Source organism: Protopterus annectens, chromosome 11.part0, assembly GCF_019279795.1.
Source record: "Protopterus annectens isolate FY-2018-M chromosome 11.part0, PAN1.0, whole genome shotgun sequence".
Taxonomy (NCBI): domain Eukaryota; kingdom Metazoa; phylum Chordata; order Ceratodontiformes; family Protopteridae; genus Protopterus; species Protopterus annectens.
This window is the reverse complement of record NC_056745.1, coordinates 310,086,792-310,108,265: the sequence shown is the minus strand read 5'-3', so window position 1 is coordinate 310,108,265 and position 21,474 is coordinate 310,086,792. Positions and strand designations below refer to the sequence as shown.

General features: G+C 41.4%; 1 protein-coding gene across 1 annotated transcript in view; it reads right to left on the bottom strand.

Annotated features, from left to right (window-relative positions):
- Positions 1-21,474, bottom strand: part of CFAP54 (cilia and flagella associated protein 54) — a 2,749,537-nt gene that overhangs the window by 71,885 nt on the left and 2,656,178 nt on the right. Inside the window, exon 63 of the mRNA XM_044087198.1 lies at positions 1,315-1,423. Within this exon, the coding sequence (XP_043943133.1) occupies positions 1,315-1,423 (109 nt within the window). The remainder of the gene's footprint in view (positions 1-1,314; positions 1,424-21,474) is intronic.

The window sequence follows — 21,474 nt, the reverse complement described above, 5'->3', positions numbered from 1 at the left end:
ACTCTAATAAAGCGGAGTTTATATTCCACACACTAGATGGCCACAGACAGTTACGTTTTTATTTAGATAGGACCAAACAATCAAGGAAAACAGATCAGTTGTTTGTATCCTTTGCAGAAAACAAATTGGGCAACGCTGTCACAAAGGTCACTATTGCCAAATGGATCAGGGACTGTATTACTCAAGCTTATATTTATTCTAACAAAGAGCTTACCACCTCTGTCAAGGCTCATTCTACAAGGGCTATGGCTACTTCGGTAGCATTTCATTCTAAGCTTGCTATTGGTGACATTTGTGCTGCATCTACATGGTCTTCCCCGCACACCTTCATTTCCCACTACAAATTAGATGTGGCATCTAGAGGACGAGCTTCATTTGGTTCCACAGTGCTCAGGAGTGTTTTCCAATGAGCCACCTGGGATTTAGGTGCTAGGGACGCTGTCCCATCAGTCAGAATGTAGGCGAGATAGGATCAGATAACATCTTTTAGTTATGCACTCACCATAACTTCAGATGTTTGGGATCCATCTCGCCTACATTCCTAATAACCCACCCTCCTTCCCCCTTCCTTGGAGATCAGAGGATATCAGAAGGTCCGAATCCTGTTGTTTCATCTTGAAACATCTAACAATGTTATATAAACAAGTTGTGCATGTGTGCATGAATGCGGACAAACAAGATCTGGGGGATTAGTGGTGGTGCATCCTGGGATAAAGATAGCTCAGCCAATTAGAGGCCTCGCTCTATAGCATAAGCGTGCCGAGTCGGAGCCGAGGGATCGGCTCCGAACCCATCAGTCAGAATGTAGGCGAGATGGATCCCAAACATCTGAAGTTATGGTGAGTACATAACTAAAAGTCAATCCATTCTACTATCATTCAATTTTGTTCCTGACTAAATAAATTGTAAACTGTGGTGCTTTGACTTATTTATTTAATTTGTCCTCTAAGTTTTTCTTACTCATAGATGGGTTTCCTTCTACAGAACTAATATTGCAACAGTCCTTCCTGAATTAAACACCAAGGTTACAGCAAATTATACTGCCCACGCACCAACAGAACAAGCCTCAGGTCTAAAAAACTGAGGGGGGGGGGGCTTAGCTGTTACGAAACTGCACAAGATCTTTTCCATTCAGCATAAGCCATTCATGGCTCTGCCTTTTGATGCTTTACAAGGCTAAAAACATGGCAAATGCATGATTTTTTCAATTGTCTTGATGTGTTAATGAATGAAAAAGGAGAACAAGTACTTAAAACAAAGAGAAACTACTACAGGCAAAACTGATTCAAATATCTTCTCTTAGCAGGCACTTACCAAAGGTTTTGATCATTTTCTCTGCTAACACTTACAGCCTCCAAGAAAATCTCCATGGCCAAAGAAGGATCACCACTACCTTTTAAAGCAAGTTGATGTTCTATTTTACCTACAAAAAGATAAATAAGTATTTAATGTTTTGGTCTTTTTTCACACAGCATATTATATTTATGAATTTTGCTTAAATGTCATTCCTCCTGCAAAATACCATCTAAAGGATGCGTAGTATAATTCTATTTACTAAGTAATTTACAGTGGTGCTTCTCAAGCTATCTATGATGAAGGGCCCATCTGTCAAGAACTGATACTACTGTAAAACAACTTCAGTAATAATAATAATATGGTTTACTATCATAATTTCAAATGAAGCTCCGGCGACCACGGGATGATGAAATTTTGTTGGCCTAACCCATGTTGTCGATTCTTCATTCATATGAGTCATGGGTTACCGAATGCAGTGTGCATTCGCACATATGTGATCGGCCTTCTGACGAGATCGCTGTACAGGTCGAATCAGGAAATTTACCCTTTTCCCCACTGTAGTGCGATCTCGGAGTTGGAATATAAATTTTGCAGGGTGTGGGGGAGTGCAACCCCCCATGGGGGTTCAGGGAGGCTTGCCCCCCTGCAAAATCATCACGTTACATCTTGTGCTTTGTAGGACTGTATTCTACTAATGTCAAGCAAGGACGAATTTGCAAACGGAGGTGTGTTTGCGACATTTTAACCTTGTCAACATTACGTGTTCAACCTTTAGTCGACATTTTAGATGGTCCTTTCATGTGAGTATCGACTATATGATAGTAACTTAATAATCCTATTTGTTAACCTGTTAGGTCTAGTAGACATACAGTCCCTTTTCAAGGAGCCATGTCTGTTAAGTGACTTGCTCAAGGTCTCACAGCAGGCAAACAAGGGATGAGGGACTCAAACCCTGAACTACAGAAACTACAGCTAACAAGCTTAATCCCTGTGCCTACTCCCAGACTTAAACAATAAACTTAGGCAATAAAGAGATAATGGTGCTTAAAGAAATGCAGTGAAGAACTCAAATAGCTGGATGAGTTGTTTCTTGTGTTTATACACATTGTCTTATGCTGAACGGTAAGACTGGCCAAGATTGCAATGTAATAAATGAATTAAGCCAGAGATCTGGGGCAGCTAGGGTTTATAGATTCTCTGACGTGCATTTTTTCAAAATTTTGATCCAGTGATGGCCTTAACAAAAATCCTGAATAAGGAAAAAAATCAGTCTTATTTTCTTTCAAGAAAGAAATAAATAGTGTCTAAGTTTTAATGCTAAAAGCTGATAAAATCAGTATTTCCTAATAAACTTGGATGACAAATGCTTACAGTGATATCCTGCCTGCCTTGCTGGCCCCAAGAATGATAACAGTAACTTCTTATACACTCTTCATGTGTTTAGATTGGGGTTAAAGAACAAAGAATAAATGGCACCAACTATATTAAAGTTGTTGCTGCCATACATAAACACATCATATCTTTTAAGCCCTACACCTTTTAGAATCTACAGTGAACCATCTCAGGGACCATTTTTAAATATACTGCTCTTATGTACTTAAAAACTTGCTAAAATAACAGGTTTTTCATCCGCTAGCATTTTTTTAAATTATATAAAGTATATGAAACTCAGTTATCTGTCATTTAGTGACTGCACTCCACAGCAATTTGCCAGAAAACCACAACACATCAAAACATGAAGCAAGATCAGGGACAGTTGAAAACAATGCCCCTTTTATGCACACACATGTACATGCACACACACAACAGTTAACCACTTGAATGACTGCAAACACCTCATATATTTGCTTGAAATCACATACATGCATAAACAATGGCCTAAAATTGCATTTCATCTTACCACTGTCAAAACAATACAGGGCAACCCAATGAAAAACCCCTCTGCATTCTCAACCCCTTAGTTATTGAATATGCTTCCACTTAGAAAGGTGCAAAAAAGCCAAGCTTCACAATGCATTTTTGATGGATATAAAGTCAGGAACTGAAATGTCTGTTATTATTTAGCAACTGGAGTCCTTAATGATTTACCAGGAATAAAAAGCAAGTTACACTTAATGAAGTCCTTTGCTCCCCTAGTAAATCCACCATTGATGATGATGATAATAATAATAATAAATTTATAAAAAGTTTCTCTAGCCAGCCAGCAAAAGAAACAGAAAGCTTACAAATCGATTGGCTAACTGCACTGACCTTCCAAAGGTCAGTGCAGTTAACCAATCACCTCCCTCATCTTGCATCAGAATCCTAGATAAGGAGCTCTGTGGGCAGTTTATATTTTATTTTCTCTCTTTAAGTAAATAAATGCTGCATTTCTTTATTAAAAAAATAAAATAATAGAAAAATGGACCACAGACTGGCAACAAAAAAATAAGTTATGTACTCACCATAACGTTCCATCTGTGTTGTCCATTTTCAGTCTTCCTTAACTTATGGGTACGTATCCAATCCCTCGGATCTGATTCAGCCATTGTAAAAGCTCATGGCAACCAGAAAACTGTCAAGCTACTCCCCTAACCACAAAGCACCAAACCCAAGTACCTCAGATCTTGTTTGCTAATAACAGTAGAAAGAAATATTGCAGTTACAGAGAGAGGAGACTATATCTGGAGCTGTGTAACAAGGAAGTGGCACACTTAAAAACACTCACTCTTCCAGAGTTTTTAGGGAGGGGATGGTGGGAGGGGAGTTGAGGAAGAATGAAAATGGACAACACAAGTGAAATGTTATGGCGAGTGCATATCTTCTTTATCTGATGTTGTCAATTTTATTTCAGTACTCAGTTTATGGGACAGAGTCCCCAGCTACGTAAATCCCCAGGTGGACTCAAGGAAGGATATTACTGAGCACCACTGAATCAAATGATGCCCTACTTCTGGAGACCACATCCAATTTGTAATGAGAATAAAGATATGGGGAGTAGCCCAAGTTTATTTTGGCAACAGGTTTTCCTAGTTTTATTTCAGAAAAAGAAACAAATAATTGCTCAGTCTTCCTGATATTTTTTGTTATATGCAGGTAAAAGTGTAATTGCCTGTGGGCATTCAATAAATATTATGTGTATTCACCTCTGTTAGTACATTTGTGGAAGAATACTGGCAAATTAATAGACTGATTAATATTAGCCTCTAAAACTACTTTATGGAAAAATGAGGTGTTAGTTCATAAAGTGACCCTGTCTTTGTGAAAGATCAAGTCAGGTGCTTTCGAAGACAAGGCCTGAATCTCTGAAATTCTTCTGGCAGAAGTAATGACTACTAAAAAATAGTTTTCCAAGAAAAATACTTAAGGTCACGTTTAGCTGCAGGTTCAAAGAGGGGGGGGGGGGGGGTTGAGTAAGTTGCTGTAGTACCAGATTGAGGGCCCATGGGGAAGTAGGATCCCTAAAAGGAGGCCTCAGAAGAAGAGTGCCACGCAAAAAGGTTTTGTAGAGTCTATGGCAGGCAACAAAAGCACCTTCAAATCCCACATTAAAATTTGATAGTGCTGCCAACTGGACTTTAACTGTGGAGGAGCTAGCTCCTTCTTTAAAATCTAAGGCTAAAAATTCTGGGATACTATGCAAAGGAGCTGAAAAGGGATCAACATTATTTAGTAGGCCCAGCAAGCAAATCTTCTACATTTACTGGGGAAGAGCTTAAGAGTAGATGGTTTATGGGAAGATAAAAGTATCTGACAGACTGGGGAAGACAGCATTGGTTGTCTGGCTATTAATGGAACTGGAGAAGCCAGGCAGTCAGCCTCAGATTCTGTATATCTGGATGGATCATGCCTGTTGGATGAGACAGGAAGTCTTAAGATTAATCCAGAATCCACAGTTGGTGGAGTAAGTGAGGCAAAAGGAAGGGGAACCAAATCTGTCGAGGCCAAAAAGGTGAACTGTGGATAACTTTGCTCTTCAGCATGGCAGCTTTCTGCAGGAATTTGGAAATGAGCAGGATTGGTGGGTAGGCATAAAGCAGGATGGGGGGGGGGAGCAATCATGAAGTGGAGCATCACTTGGTGACTCTCTCTGTTGGGGGCTCAAGGCAAAGTAGCTGCTGCAATTCTTGTTTGGGGGGGAGTGAAAAGATCACAGCAAGGCTGTCCCCTCTGATGAAAAATCAAATCTGACACATTTTTGTTGCAAGACCATTTGTGAGGTAGAAGAATGCACCTGCTCAGCTTGTCTACTATCGCATTGGACTTCCCCAGAATGTGTGTTGCAATGAGAAAACGGTTGGATGAGATTGCCCATTGCCACACTCTGACTGCTTCTCGACACAAGGGGTTAGATATTAGCCCTCCTTGTTTGTTGATGTACCAAATTACTGACAGTTGTCTGTTTGAATTGCATTCATCTCTGAGGGGAGAGCTTCTTGAAAGGCCGGGCAACACTAAAAGCAATCATCTCTAGGATATTGATATGCAAATTGTGCCTTGGACTGTTTTCCTTAGGTAATGCCCCCCCCAACCTTAACTGGGAAGCATCCGTGGTCACTATGGCCTTGGGCTGAGGGGGAATGAATGGACGGCCTTGTAGAACCTGCTCTGACTGAATCCACTACCTGAGATCTCTCTTGCAAATCTGAGTAATATGTATCAAGTTTGACATATGTTGATAAAATATTGACCACTGTGTTACTAGCAGCCAATGTAGAACCCTCATGTAAAATCTGGCTAAAGGTACTAGAATTATTGCCACTGCCATTTATCCTACAGCGTGAAGGACCAAGTGGGCTGAAACCTTGGTATTGAAGATTATTTTCCTGACCTGTGTTCTTAAGCCTTGAACTCTTAGAGGAGTACTGAAGCTATAATTGACTTTGTGTTGAACGGTGCTTCTATAAATTCCAAATTTTGAGTAGGCTCGAAATGAGACTTTTCGTAATTTATGGTTATCCCCAGATGAGAGCATGCCTGGAGAACCTGATCTCTTGAATCTATTACTTGATGCCTGGTTGAAGTGGTAATGGGCCAGTTGTCTAGATATGGAATCACCCAGAATCCTTGCATTCTCAAGTGAGCTGCCACTACTGCCATGCATTTGGTGAACACCCTGTGGTGAGCCTAAAGGGCAGAACTCTGAATTGGTAATGACTAGCTCCCAGTCAGAAGTGTAAGTACCTTTTGGATCATCTGTTCATCTTTATGTGATAGTACGAATTCTGAAGGTCTAACGAACACATCTAATCGTCCTTTTCCAGAAATGGGAGAATGGACTGAACTGTGACCATCTGAAACTTGGTGTGTCAAACTGATTTGTTTAAGTTGTTGAGATCCAAAATTGGTCCTAAGTCTCTGTTTTCTTTGGTACTAAAAAGAACCTTGAATAAGTTCTGACCTCTGTCTGTTCCCTCTGACTGGGTGGGACATCCGGGATTTTTCTTGAGATTGGAGGTGAAAGGAAAAAGGGTCTTATATAACCTCTGGAAATGATCCTCTCACCCAAGTAACTATTGTTATCTCTAGCCAGGCTCTCTGGTACAGGGATATATGACCCCCCCCGTTGCCTCCAGAGGGGGGACAATTGGGCCTCCTTTCAGGAGCGCTAGAAGGGTCTATTGAAAAATGAATCTCTGGACCCTTGGTTTTGTGGGCCACCTCTGCTATGAGGGCACTGTCTAGCACTGGATTTCTCTCCCTACCCCTGGGGGAACCTCTTCCACGTGTGTCCTGGAAGGGACCCTAGGACTTCTTGAACCACATTTTCCCAGTACCTCATTGATTTCCGGAGAAGGATCTCTGAAGTGTGGAAAAATGCATGCCCACAGCAGACAGGGTCTTTCTGTCCTTTCACACCTGAATAATGTATCTTTAACTTTGGGGCCAAACAAAGGGAGCTTTGATGAACGAAGACTTGAAAGGCTCCACAAAATCACATAGGAGTGTCCAGGCGTGCCTCCTTATGGAAACACCAGAACCCACTTCCCCTGAGGCTCCTTCAACTACATGCAAAATTAGCCTCATGGAAGAATTGGAAACTGATTACAGGGTAGCCAACTGAGAAGTCACAGACACCTGTACCTCATTAGAAATGGATCCTGAGAGGGTGTCAGAGAGTTCCTTAATCAGGTATCTCTGTAACCTGGTGAAATGTGCCAAAGAGTTCAGAGACCTTAAGGCAAAAGTCGCTGAAGTATAGACACCCTTCCCAAACTTGTCCAGCGGCTGAGACTCCATGTTTGGTGGATGGACAATGGAACTCTCTTCAGTGAGTTCCTTTTTAGTGGCCGCCGCTATGTCCATGGCATCAACAGGCACCCCTTTTGCTCAGAACTGCTTGTCTTCTGGTGCTGTCATAATTATATCCGGTCTCCTAGGGATTCTTTCAATGGTGTCTAGGGCCTTCTATGCACATTGAGAGATCAACTCTATGAACGCATCTGTGGGTGAGATCACCAAGGAGGTAGACAGGCCAGTACTGAAAGCCTCCAGGAGTACAGACTCCTCAGATGAAGGGCTGCTGGACTTCCAGCCAACTCTCTGCTTCAGGATTTCAAGGATGTCTCCAAACTGGACATCTTCGGGAGATGATAGTGGAGACCTTTCACCTTCATCAAAGTATGTATCTTCTGTGATGGACTCCTTAGGGGAGTTTAAGTGCTTCCTCTTGCATGTTTTGTTCTTAGGGACCTCCTCAGTGGGATGCTCTGGGGAGGTATCAGAAGAGGCTGGAACACCCTGCTGGGAAGCCTGGGGTTTCAGTACCAGGAGTCCCTGTGGATTGGATAGATGAGACTCCATGAGAAGAGATGGCAAGCCTGAAGACTGATCCAAGGGGAAGGGGACCTTCTTTGTTGTGGAAGCAGACAAGGCTCTCTCCATGACATCAAAGGCAGACCCTCACCCCAGAGAGGAACAGGAACCCAGATCCAAAAGGGCAAGCCTTTAGACCATAGTCCCTGCTGCTCTGAGGAGAATCGTCCCAAGGGCAAAGTTAGAGCTGAGCTAACCCATGCTGAGTACCTGAGGTGCAGAGACATCTCTGAAAACTTTGGAGTTGACTGTGACACCCTGGATCTGACAGGGTAGTCCTGGCTCCATGAGCTCTCCGGTTCTGATGGAACTGAAAAGCTCAGAGCAAGCTTCAGATCCGACCATAAAGAAATTCTCAGATCCAATTCAGATAGACCCAGGTGACTTGTATCCGAAGACTCTAAGACCGAGTAGGGAGTTGGAGGAGGAATTTGCAAAGGAGGTGTAGTGGAAGGTTGGATCTCCTGATCCAGAGGGGTAGAAACTGACAGGATGCTTGACATGCTCTGTGCTGAGAGAATCCCAGTGAGTAACCTCTCTAAGGCTCCTGAAAGAGCAAGTGGACACTATGGAAGGAGATCTAGGCCTGTCCAAAAAAGTAGAAGGGACCCTGAAAGGAACAGGGTCCACTGACTCAGAGTTTCTAGTTCTTGGAAGGGGTTTTGACTCAAAAGTTGAATCTGACATTTTTTGCATCAGATCGGAAGAAGTCTGATCCGACAGGTCCTTAGGTCTCTTAAGCTTTGGACCTGAAGATGAGATCAGATCCGACAGTCCTTTTTTCTTTTGCTTTAGATCTGAGTATGAAGTTGGATCTGACAATTTAGAAATGTTCTTTTTAGGATCCGAAGAGTCAGTCAGATCTGAAAGAGGCCTTTTCTTAGCCTTCTCCAAAATTTTTGCTGAAGCTGAGGAAGTACTTGGAGAAAGAGATAGTCTTTTTTATGATTTTTTAGGGGAAGCTCCAGATAATGCCTCAGAAAAAGAGGAGGCCAGTGATTCTTTTAGAATAAGTTTATTCTTTTGCTCAACCAGAGCTCTTGGGTTGAAAGAGTGGCAAATGGAGCATTCCTCCTGGGAGATGATGTTGTCCTGAGCAATATACAGAAACTGAATAAAGTTTGTAGTACTTAGTAAAGGTTTTCACAGAAGACCAAGTAGCAACCTCTAGAGACCGCATAGACTCTATCCCTTTGCAAAAGGTCTCAGAATTAGCCACGGCTCTAATAGAGTGAGTCCTGAATTTCTGAGGTGGGTCTTTTCCATGGTGAGTGCAATAAAATATGATAGCCTGAGATAGCTGTCAAGAAATGGTTTGTTTAGAAAGTGGTTGCTTTTTCTTTTTGCCATCAAAGGATACAAATTTTGTAAGACTTTCTGAAATCCTTAGTTTTGTACAGGTAAAATCTCACTAGTCTGTGGACAGCTGGAGTATGCAGAATGATTTCTCTACTGTTTTGGGGTTTAGGATAAAACACAGGGAGATGAATGGTCTGGTTCAAAGTAAATTCAGAGACATTTAGCATAAAAGAAAAGCTGGTTTTGAGACTTACCCTGTTCTTGTAGAAAATCAAAAAAGGATAAATATACATAAGAAACTCTAATTCAGATAAGGATCTAGAGGAAGTAAGAGCAATAACCAAAGCAGTCATCCATGTTATAAAATTTAAAGAAGCACTGTTTGCAAGTTGAAAAGGACAGATAGTTAACTTCTCCAAATGAAAAGTAGGAACCAAAGGAGGGGCCACTTCTTTTCTTGGTGGTCTAATATACAAAATCACTGTCAAAATGTGTTTAAATTAAGATAAAGAAGAAAGGGGGATACAAAGTCAAACAAGCCAAAATGCCCCAAATATGTACCTTTCTAAGAATGTATCCTAGTCCAGAAGTGACAACTCACACAGACACTGAAGAAATAGAGGAGCAACTGCTTGGGATGGGTTTTGTTCTTGTTTATGGTGCCAGCTAGAAAATCTTTGCCATTTTTTCTAGTAGCAAGTTTTCTAGCCCCCCCTCCTAATACCTGCTGCATCTATCCTGAGAAAAAAAGTGCCTAAATGGGAACAAAATCATCCAAATTTAGGTAGAGATTTTAAATGTTGGGGTCGATTGACGATTCCTTGTCCAGTAAAAGAAGATTTATTCTATGAAGAGGTTTTTGGTAATTGCCCTTGACCAAATGGATGAGAAGTGAAAAGTAATATTGCATAGCCCAAAAGGGAGCTACCAGAAGCATTTTTGGCAAGTCCATTTTCATCTTTAGATTCAAGTACAGTTGTGTAAGTAAATATAAATGTTTGAATGATTACTGCTGCTATAGCCTAAGTTATATGAGTTATAAGCTGCATAGGAAATAACAGCCACCCAGCTTAGTACCCCTTCCACATACCTAAGCCATTAGTCAGCTTGAGCTCAGCTGACTAAAAGACAGGTTTGGGCACTAAGCCCTTCAGAGCTTTTATGCTAACTGAGAGAGTGAGACTGAACCCTGAAAGGATATTATTAGGAACAAAAAAAATGTACACACTCAGACATAAATAAACACACCAAAAAACAAGAGGGATGGAGAGATGGAGTGGTTACTGCAGCAGTGATCATTTGAGTATCCACTGTTATGGTAAGTTTACTTAACAAGCTGCACTATGTTCATGACATTGATCACTGCTGCAGTAGCCTTAGCCATATGAGTAGATTATCATAGTTTAGAACATCTGGGAGGTGGTAGGGAGAAGGGTCAAGGAGATCCTGGAGAATGATCCAAGCAAAGCCTGACCGAGATATGGAGAAAATATTCTAGCTTGTAGTGCTTTGTAAAAGTATGTACAGAGGACCAAGTTGCTGCTTATACAAGACTTTTCCACCCTTTCCAATAAGCCAAAGATGAAGCCAAGTCCCTGATAGAGTGTGCCTTGACCCTGACTGGAACAGTTTTGCTGTGGTGGGAATAACAAAAGGTAATAGCCTTAGACAATCATTTGGAAATAATTTACTTTGACACGTTGTCTTTCTTACCTTCATAAGAAATGAACAATTGATCAAAAGTTCTGAGAGATTTTGTTCTGTCAAGATAATACTTGAGTTGTCTGTAGGAATCCCTATTATAAGCTCGAAGCCTCACAAGTGTAAACCTTACAAGATTGAGCCAGGATTATCGAAAACCCAGAAGCAAGACCAACAAAATACAAACACAACACCTGCTTTTTTGCAGGAGGCAAGCCCCCTTCACCCCCACCACCACATGGGGGGTGTCCTCCATTTCCATTGCTAATTACATATGCAAACTCTGAGACTGCACTGCAGTGGGAAAAGGAGCAAAACCCCAATCCCCACTTTACCGCAATCCTGCACAATTACCATTCATACCGTTCAAGCTTCCGGCTCTTAGATATTCTTGGCTTAATCTTGTAAGGTTCATGCTTGTGGGACTTCAAACATATAATATGGACCCATCTGTGGCCATCCATGGTATGAAATATCCTTTCTCCCTCTTTTATGGGTTCAGGGAAGAACACAGGGAGATGGATAGTTTGGCTTAAAGTAAACTTGGATACCACTTTAAGCATAAAAGATGGATTAGTTCTCAAAGAAACACTGTCTCTGTGGAAAAGGAGATAAGATTGACCCACCATAACAGCTTGCAACACAGACATCTTTCTGCAGAGGTCAGAGCAATCAGTAAAACTGTTTTCCATGTTAAGAACTTCAAGTCAGTTAAGTGAGCTGGTTCAAATAGGTTGGGAAGCACTCCAGGAATCTCAAAGTGTATTCATTTATTGGCCTGAGGAAAAGAAAGCTAATTTTCAGCTTTATCCTATTTGCAATAAAATTAGGCATATTTTTGTGGATGAGCCACCTCTTTTCTTGGTTGTCTCTTATGCAATATTCGTTTCAAAAACATTTGGACATAAGAATGCCTTGAAAGAGGGGCATCCATGGATGGTCACGCTGAAATGGCTGACAAATGAACCTCGACAAAAGAATAAGACAAACCATGGGAAAGTATCTCTAAAAAATACTGTAAAACCAGAGAAATGCTAGCCCTGAATGGGAGCTGGTTATGTTGCTGGCACCAACTTGTAAACCTTTTCCACTTGCTTATATATGATTTTCTAGTGTCCGGTTTTCTTGCCTCTTTTAATACCTGCTGCACATCCTCATTAAACAGGTGCCTAAAAGGTATTGTCTGGGATCTAGATGTATCAGGCACCCCTGTTCTTGTGTGAGTAGATCCAGCCTGTGAGGAAGCTTGCCCCTGGCCAATTCCAAAAGATTGGAAAACCACTGTTGCCTAGGCCAGAAGGCAGTACTCCACAATGATCTCTGGGTATTCATTCTGAATCTTCAGAAGTACTCTGCATATCACTGGAAAGGACTGAAAGGCGTATAGAAACATTCTTATCCAAGGAAAAGAAAAAGTATCTGTCTTCCAGGCCTTCTTGCATGGAGTTCTGAAGCAGAATTGTACTAGCTGATTGTTCAGAAAGGTATACTTGAGGAGCTCCCCACAGATAGATCAAATCTTGGAAGACCCCTAATCTAGTTTCCATTTGTGAGAGCCTGCCTTTGTCCTGGTCTGCCTGGCTGCCACACAAGTTTGTTCTGATGGAATGTAAGATCCCTGTACAGTCAGACTGTATTGTAATACTATATCCCATGATAACATGTCTAGTCTGCAAAGGGGTTACAATTTGGTTCCTCCTTGCTTGTTTTATGTACTGCATCGCTGTGGTATAGTCTGTAACAACTTGAAGTGATCCTGGGGAACAGAGGTGATTCAGTGAGTTGAGTGCCTTGATAAGGGCAAGCACCTCTTTTATGTTTATGTGCTTGTGTCTGTCTTTGTTGTCCCAAATACCTTGCACTTTTCTCTCTCTTGACACTGCCTCCCATGCAAAGTATGAGAAAAAATGGTAAGATCAGATCATCGGACTGTCTCATTCGAAGTTTCTATCCCACCCAACCTCCCCAGCTGTAATCAAGCTAAAAAACATCTCAAAGCTGACTACAATCTCCTAAAGGAGGGTATCTGTAGCTTCACACCCCCCCCCCAGAGGATGCAGACAACTAAGCTGAACAGTCTGCCAATGCAGTATACAAGCACCTATACAACTGCATGGACTCAGCCATACCCATTAGAACTAAAACAGGCTCCTCAAGGAAACACATACCTGTTTGGTGGACATCTCCTATCAACAGGCTGTAAAACAAATGGAAGAAACTGTTGTTCAAGGGTAAAAAGGAACAAATTCCAAATTGGAAAAACTCCCTCCTTAGCCTCAACAAGCAAATTAGATCACTAGAGAAAACCTCCAAGGTCAATTATGAATAGAAACTAGCCTTCACAACAAAGGGAAATCATAAAGTCTTCTTCAGTTATGTCAGGAACCTCTGTGGCAAAGCCCAGGTTTGTTCTGAATTAGTACTTAACAGGATCACTTACACTGATCCTGTTTACTTAGTCAACCTGCTAACAGATAGGTTCAGTGCAAATGTCACCCCCCCCTCCCCGGTCCGCTCCAAAGGCCCTTTCAACATCCCCGATACTTGTCCCACACCTCACATCTCTGTAGATCAAGTGTTACAAGCCCCATCCAAGAAAAATAACACAGCTTCCATGATAGCTTCCATATCACTACATGATAGAATCCCAGGATGTATTCTGCACCATCTCCAGCAAGAACTGGCTTCGCCATTGAGCACCCTATTTAACTACAGCCTAAGTACAGGTTTCATTCCATCAGAGTGGAGAACTTCCATTGTCATCTCCTTGCACAAAGGTGGTGCCACTACTGGCCCTGGAAACTATTGCCCCATTAGCTTGACAAGTCTGATCTGTGAAGCCATGGACCATATTATTATGGATCTCATAAATAAAGACATAGGCAATCTCCAAGCACTTGACCCCACCCAGTTTGGATTTGTCAAGGGTAGATCTTGCCTGTTGAATCTGGCTGACTTCTTTGAGACTGTCACCAAGGTCCTGGATGAGTGGAAAGTCAGTACATACAGCTTACCTTGACTTGGCCAAGGCCTTTGACACAACCTCCCACTCGAGCATCATCGAAAAGCCAACACAACTTGGCGTAAATCCCTATCTCATCAGGTGGGTGGCCAACTGGCTCACTGACAAGACCCTCAAAGTCAAAATAGGCAACTCGACCTCTGATAGCAGACCTGTCACTTGTGGAGTTCCCCAGGGATCTGTCCTGGGACCCCCTACTCTTTGGCATCTATTTCTCAGAGGTCCAGGCAAAGACAAAATGCCTGTGGCTGACCAGGCTTGCAGACAACTGTAAGTTGGGTGCTGTCATTTACTCCCCAGATGATGTTAACATACTGGAAGAGGGTCTCACAGCGACTAATGACTGGTGCCAAAGTCATGGCCTCAAGCTAAATGCAAAAAAATGTATAATCATACCATTCGGCAAAAACATAACCCCTAGTGATTACCACATCAACGGCAACCCCCTAAGCACACAGCTTGTGGTGAGAGACCTGGGCACTCAGGTTGATAACCTCACATATGACCATCATGTAGCAGCAGTGGTCAGAAAAGCCTTTTACTTGGTTCAGCTTATAAGTAAAGGGATTGCATCCAGAAAAATGAAGGTTATTACCTCTCTATACTCCTCCCTCATTAGAGCAATAATTGAGTATAATGCCCCATTTGGGATGTACCCTCCAAACATCACCAACTGGAAAGGCCACTGAAATACTTCATAAAGAGAATCCATGGCCTCAAACACCTGTACTATGCAGACAGGCTCAAATCACTATCACTCTGCTTGGTATAGTACAGATTGCTCAGGGGTGATCTGGTGTCTCGCCCACAAGGCAATCTCGGACCCTGTCCTAATACAGATGCTTCATGGCTGTAAGGTGCTGACGGAGGTTTCTTTTTGGGGATAAACTCTTGGTTAGGCTTGTAAGGGCCCCAAGGCCATTATTCTAGTAACCTCCTATGATCTTAAATTTGTGGTGATTGCTTTGGAGCAGAAGGAGAGAAGGGGGATCTGGATTCAGGGATATGTGATGTCTCTACCAAGTGGTTTTTCTTCTCACAAATCCCAGAATTAGAATCTGAAAAGATGTGTGTTGGTGCTGGGACCAAAGAGAATTCAGACACCATTGTATTTTTCTCATGTGGAGTCTTGCCAGAAGTATCATGAGAATCGTAGATGATATGAGGTATTCCCTTGAAGTGACCAAAGTCTGAATAGAAAACCCCTACAATAGATCTAAGTACAGATCTATTTTTTTCCTCTGAAAGAAAAGCTCTTTGTACTGAGATGTCTAGCAGAAAACCCAGTGACATGATCATGTGAGATGGAGTCAGAAATTACTTTTGAATATTCTTCTGGAATCCCAGCCTGCAAAGGAGATCTCTTATCCAAATAAGAGATTCTTGACACCCTGAAAAAGACTCTGCAAAATAAGAACGCCATCTAAAATGGAAAAATGTGGATGTCCTGCAGTCTGAAATGGGCAATGACAGGTGCTAGACACTTTGTGACGACTCCTGGAGCAGTGTCTAGTCCAAATGGTAAGGCAGAGAACTGATAATGTGATCCAGACACATAAAACCTTAAGAAATGTCTGAAATCTGGATTATTAGGAGTACAATAATTACATTTTAAATCAAGGTTACTAAATAAAAACTCAAATGAGGAAGAAGATTATGGAGTAACAAGTTGTGATATGAAAGCATTTTGAACTTGGTACTATAATATACTGGTTTAAGAAAGAAAGGTCAAGAAATAGTCTCCATACAATTTCTTTCCTTGGCAACAATAACATTACTGAATGAAAACCAATGACCTGTGAAGGAGGAACTGTTTTTATTACCCCTTGAGACAGCATGTAGTGTAGGACAGGAAGGCATAGAGGGGGCTGGTCTGGTGGATGTAACCTTGCTGGATCAGCCATAGAACCTATTTGTCGGAGGCAAGCTGTTGTAAATGAGAGACAGAAAATGGAACTTCAGATGTTCTAGAAGGTATAAGGGAATACCAGGGTAGGAGATTGGGGACAAGATCCCTTATATAGTCATTCTGCCTTACTTGACTGTCCTTTGTTCTTGAGGTTCCTGCTTTCTTTTTAGAATGTCTCTGTCACTGTTTTTTAAATGTCTACTTACCAGCATTTTTGCTGAGACTGTTTATTTTGTTTCTTTCAGTACTGAATAAAGGATCAGAAAATTCCTTGGAAAATTTAGAGGAAAAGGGTTGAAAATTTGAGAGATTCCCTGTATCAGCTTACCTCATTCATCACATTTTGATAACCTCTGCAGCATAGGGTCCAACAAATAAATCTCTATCCAAAGGAGAATTTAAAATCTCATTTTTTTACATCTTCTGGGAGGTTCTGAGACAGCAGCCAGGTAAACCCCCTCAACACAGTACAAGTGGCAACAGTCCTGCAGGCAGTATCTACAGAGTCAAACGCGCACTTTAAACAATGAGTAATTAACCAAGCTATTGAAGGCTTACAAGGCATTGTCAGTCCCCAGTCTGATGGACCCCCTGCATATCTGCAAAACAGACAGCATCAGAATTACCCATTGTAAAGACTTAAACCTCGCTTGCGATATAAATAGGACATGCTGGAGAGACAGGTATGTATCCCAGAAACTACCCCTTCTCTGGAATAGGCTCCGCATCCATGTAAAGCAGAGTTCCTCCCTAACCCAATTCAAGTGTAACTTGGACAGTTGGATGGGGAACAGGAAATTCATCCTTTTTTTGGCATGTATGTCTCTAACGGACACAGGCAGCCTCTAAATGGTTCATCTCCCAGGACCCTGCTTGCAATGTTTCACCTCCCAAGACCCTGCTTACACTTATTAAGGGTGCCAGAGATTTGAAATACATGGCTAGGCATAAAAAGGACCTCGTGGTCATTAACCTAGTAAAAACCTATGAACATATAAGACACTGAACCACACAAAGCATATTTTTCCTCTTAGCAGTGATTTGCAAACGTTCCTCATACTTTAACAATTAGTTAGAACAAACTTTAACATATGAGGATGACAATTCAAAGTACTAAAAATTAAAGTTGAAGAAGCATACACTAAATGTATAAATTATTTTACTATCCTTGTCAGGACAGGAATGATTAAAATTAACAAAATTCTTGACAGCAGTTAGATTAACTAAAGCTATAGCTGCTGGGTCAGGTCTGGGATGAGTGTATAAAAATATGAAAGACTGAACGGTTTTGCATATTCTATCTGTTGTCTTAGATGCATCCATCTGGCTTCAGGGAAACCTGAAGCTGTGACAAACACATACTCCGGTTTTTACAGCATTGCTCCAAACACCACACCAGGCAGCTCACAGTGGGTAAAATAAACCTGGATAAACAAAAGAATACAGAAGAAAAGACCAAAATCTGGCCATTCTTTTTCAACTTCACCTATTTTCTCTTCTTCCTGAGGTACTAGAGCCCAGAGCATTTCCTTGAACTCCTGTGATTTCTCTACAGGTCTTCAGTCTTGTCTCTGTTGATCTTAGAGCCTTCTTTGACCATTGTTTGCAGCTGATTACGGCAACCAGTGGTTTAGGCTGTGAGCTGACTATTTCACTGGGGATGACTTTGCAATCACTGATTCCATCCGAGCACCCTTTCTTTACTAGCAGGAAGTATACCTGAGTTGCATGCTGGCCACTCTTGTATGTGATCTTATGATTGTCTCTCTAGCTGAACCATATGTTGATCACCCTCAAAGCAATGTGCCAGAGAGAAGTCTAAAATGGGCTTTCCTTCATTATTCCTGATATCTTACCCATGTGAACCCAGGCAGTCCTCATATCCTGTTCTGTCTGTCTGTCCTGATATGTGCATTCAGGTCCCCCATTATCAACGCCAACTCATACTGTCTTGCTTTATGTAGTAGGTTCTGTAATTGCTTCTTGAATGCACTATTTTCATTGCTATCCCAATCCTGCAGTGAGGCATAGGATGAGATTATAAATAATGCCCTAACCTTACACTGAAGCCTTACTCTCACTAATTTTGATAACATCCCTCACTGTATTCAGAAGTCTCTCCATCAATGCAATTCCCACACCATTTCTAGACTGTCCTCCTTGGAGGAGTAGACTCTGGATCCCAAGCCAAGTGGCTTTGCTGTACTTCCTTCCATCTTATCTTCTGGATACACAGGATGTCCAGCCTTGCTCTTACCATCATGTCATCTACTTTCAAGCTCCTTCCTGTCAATGAACCTGTATTGGGTGTAGCAATCCTTAGTTCATGTTTGGTAGGTTATCTTTGTCATTTGCGACAGTGTTAGAAGCAGGAAAGGCCATAGAAGCTCTATAACCATCCACAGAAATAATAGTAGGGTCTGCAATAGGGTTTCTGTAATTGAATTTTGTTTGTATGTGTCAGTCACCCTGTAAAAACTGTCAGGCTTCTTTAGGTCATGGAACTGGGAATCAGGAGAAGCAGAGACTGGAGCAAATGCATCACCCAAGCTCCCTAAAACTGGGAGAATGGCTACAGGTTTAGTGGAATCCAGTAATACATAATATTTCTACTGCAAGTCTAACACTTCCTATCCTCAGATTTAAAATATCCCTTCATTTTTGAAATTGTATCCCAAAAAGAAATGTTGTCTTGGGGGAGGGGAGTTTGACAGGGTACTTCATGATTAAGACTCAAAAGGAATAGTTGTTGTTATCATTCCTCTTTTTCCCATTTTTACATAGCTTCAGAGTATGATATCAGCATTAGTCAATGTGCCCAAATGACCTAGAGCCAATGTTTTCAGGAGTAGAGGAGGATAACTGGAAAGCGTACTCCAAGTCTTCAATAGTTGATTTAGAAAGGCTCTCTTCATCTGAGTATGAGGGGGATTTCTTTAACTTGTGTAGAAACTGGAAGCAAAGGCTGAATAGACTGGATTACTTTAAACAGGTTTGGGGCTAAATTATCATACTAGTTTTCTTGAGAAGATTTTGGGATAGACGGTGTTGACAAATGTTTTGTCTTTTGAATCCCTATCTAGCCTTAAGGTCTTAGGAGGTGCATCTAAAGATCTGGCCTCCACCAAAGATCCGGTGATGTCCTCCTTCACCATCAGAGATTATAATCATTCATTGGCAGAAGCCTGACATGTGGTCTGATCAGACTTACATCCAAGGCTATATCAGCCTCCTGAACGTACTTGCTAGTGGGACCAGGAGAAACAGACTGAAGTTCCCAGTGCTGCAAAACTGCCTAAGTAGATATGTCAGACCCAATCTGGAGACCAGAGCAGAGAGTAAATGGATGCCTCTTTCAATACCTTTTTCTTTTTCCTCTGAGGGGGGAGGTCCACTGAAAGAGATTCATTGTCATGGCCTTGCAAGTGAACTCTTTAAAGTGCTTATTCTCTAGAAATAATTTTAAAGATTTTGCCCACTTTTTAAGGTTTTAGGGTAAACACAAGGCAAAATTGACAGGACCCAGTATCATGTTAATCCCCTAAACAAAAAACACAAGAAGAATAACAAGAGAATAACAAGAATAATAAGAAGAACGAGGGCATCCTTATAGAGAATCTGTGAATAAACCAAAGTTATGTACTTACCATAGTGATAGATCTGTGTTGTCTGCTTCCATCCTCAATGGATGAGTCTTATAATCCAAACTCACATCAGTCTTTGGCCCCTCAAGGCTTATAAACTCCTTCAAGGCCCAACATTACCTCAGACAGAGTTTGTCCAACAAAACAGACAGGGACACACAGGTAATAATAACAATAACAATAACGCTATAAAGGATTATTCAATAGATTAAGAATGCTCAAAACCTGATCTGGAGCTAAAAAGTGCATTTGAAGGGCCTTTAGAAGAGGTCAGTCCTGTCAGCTCAGGATAAATGAACAAAGTGTTCCATAATCAATCAGGGATAGATGGGAGGGAAGTTGAGGAAGGATGGAAGCACACAACACAGATCTGTTGTTATGGTAAGTACATAACTTTCGTATCTGATGTTATCTCTTCCATCCATTCTGAATGGATGGGAGAAAGTCCCCAGCTAATATAAGCCTTGGGTAGATACATAGAAGGATATTCTGGAGATCAGCTAAGCCAAAGGCTGCAGTACCTCTGGGGAATAAAGCTAATTTAAAATGGAATATGAAAGTATGAATGTTAGACCAAGTGGTGGCAACACAAAAGTCAGTAATAGATCGTCTGGGGAAAAATGCAGTAGAGGTTGCTACAGATCTAATGCAGTGAACTTTGACAGGTTTAATTAAAGGTAAGATCTCTTCTTTGTATACATGTGTGATACACGCAGACAACCACCTCAATAAGGTGACATTAGAAACTCAGTGACCCAGTTTATTTGCTGAATAAGACACAAAAGTTGATCAGACGTTCTGAATGGTTCATACAGTGGATGTAAAACTGCCTACAAACATCCAACATATGTAGCATGTTTCTTCTTTGTTAGAAAAAATTGAGAAGAAAACTGGTAAAGTAATGATTTGATATAAAATTGTCTTGGTAGCTATCTTCGGTAAAAAGAATGGATTGGTTCAAAGGAAATTCTGTTCTTATGAAAAACTATGTACAGAAGTTTACATGAAATGGCTTATAGTTCTGATACCCATTTTGCAGAAGTAAATGCCATTGAAAATAATTCAGTGTTAGGAACTGGAGCTCCACCTTGGTTGCAGGCTCAAATGGTGGTTGATTCAGTGCTTGAAATAGAATAATAATGTCCCAAACGAGGGGTAGGATTTCTAAGAGGAGACCTAAGAATAAAGGCACCCATCAGAAACACCTTAGATAATTTGAGAGAGGCAATGGAGGACTGATTATCTCCATTACAGAAAATGGAAATAGCTGACAAATGGACCTTGATAGTGGAATAGCTGGCACCATTCTAAAAAAGACAGGCTATAAAGTCTAAGACTAGAAGTCTAGAAAAGAAATGCCAAGAAACAGTCTAAATTTCTTTTGGTAGCCCAACAGAGAACCTTTTCCATCTGTTTTTGTAGACCTTCCTAGTAACAGTCTCCAGGAAGAAGTAAGAATATGGATAACTTGGGAAGAAAGTCTACTAGACTTGTTATTATCGGCAGGACAGAAACCAAGCAGTTAACTTGGGGGTTTAAGTGTCTGGAAGAGGCAGGCTGGATGTTTGAGAAATGAGGTCCAGGCTGGGATCCAATACCAATGGATGGTGTTTCAGATGAGGCCATACACAGGGGAAGCAAACTTGTTGAGGCCAAAAAGAGGCAAAAAGGATCACCATAACCTTCTTTTCTAATGCCATCTGAAGAAATTTGGGAATAAGAGTGGTCAGAGGAAAGGCATAAAGGAAACTGGGGGGTTTAATTGTGTATCAGTGTGTCCCTGGGTGATTCCCCCTCCAGAAGTATCA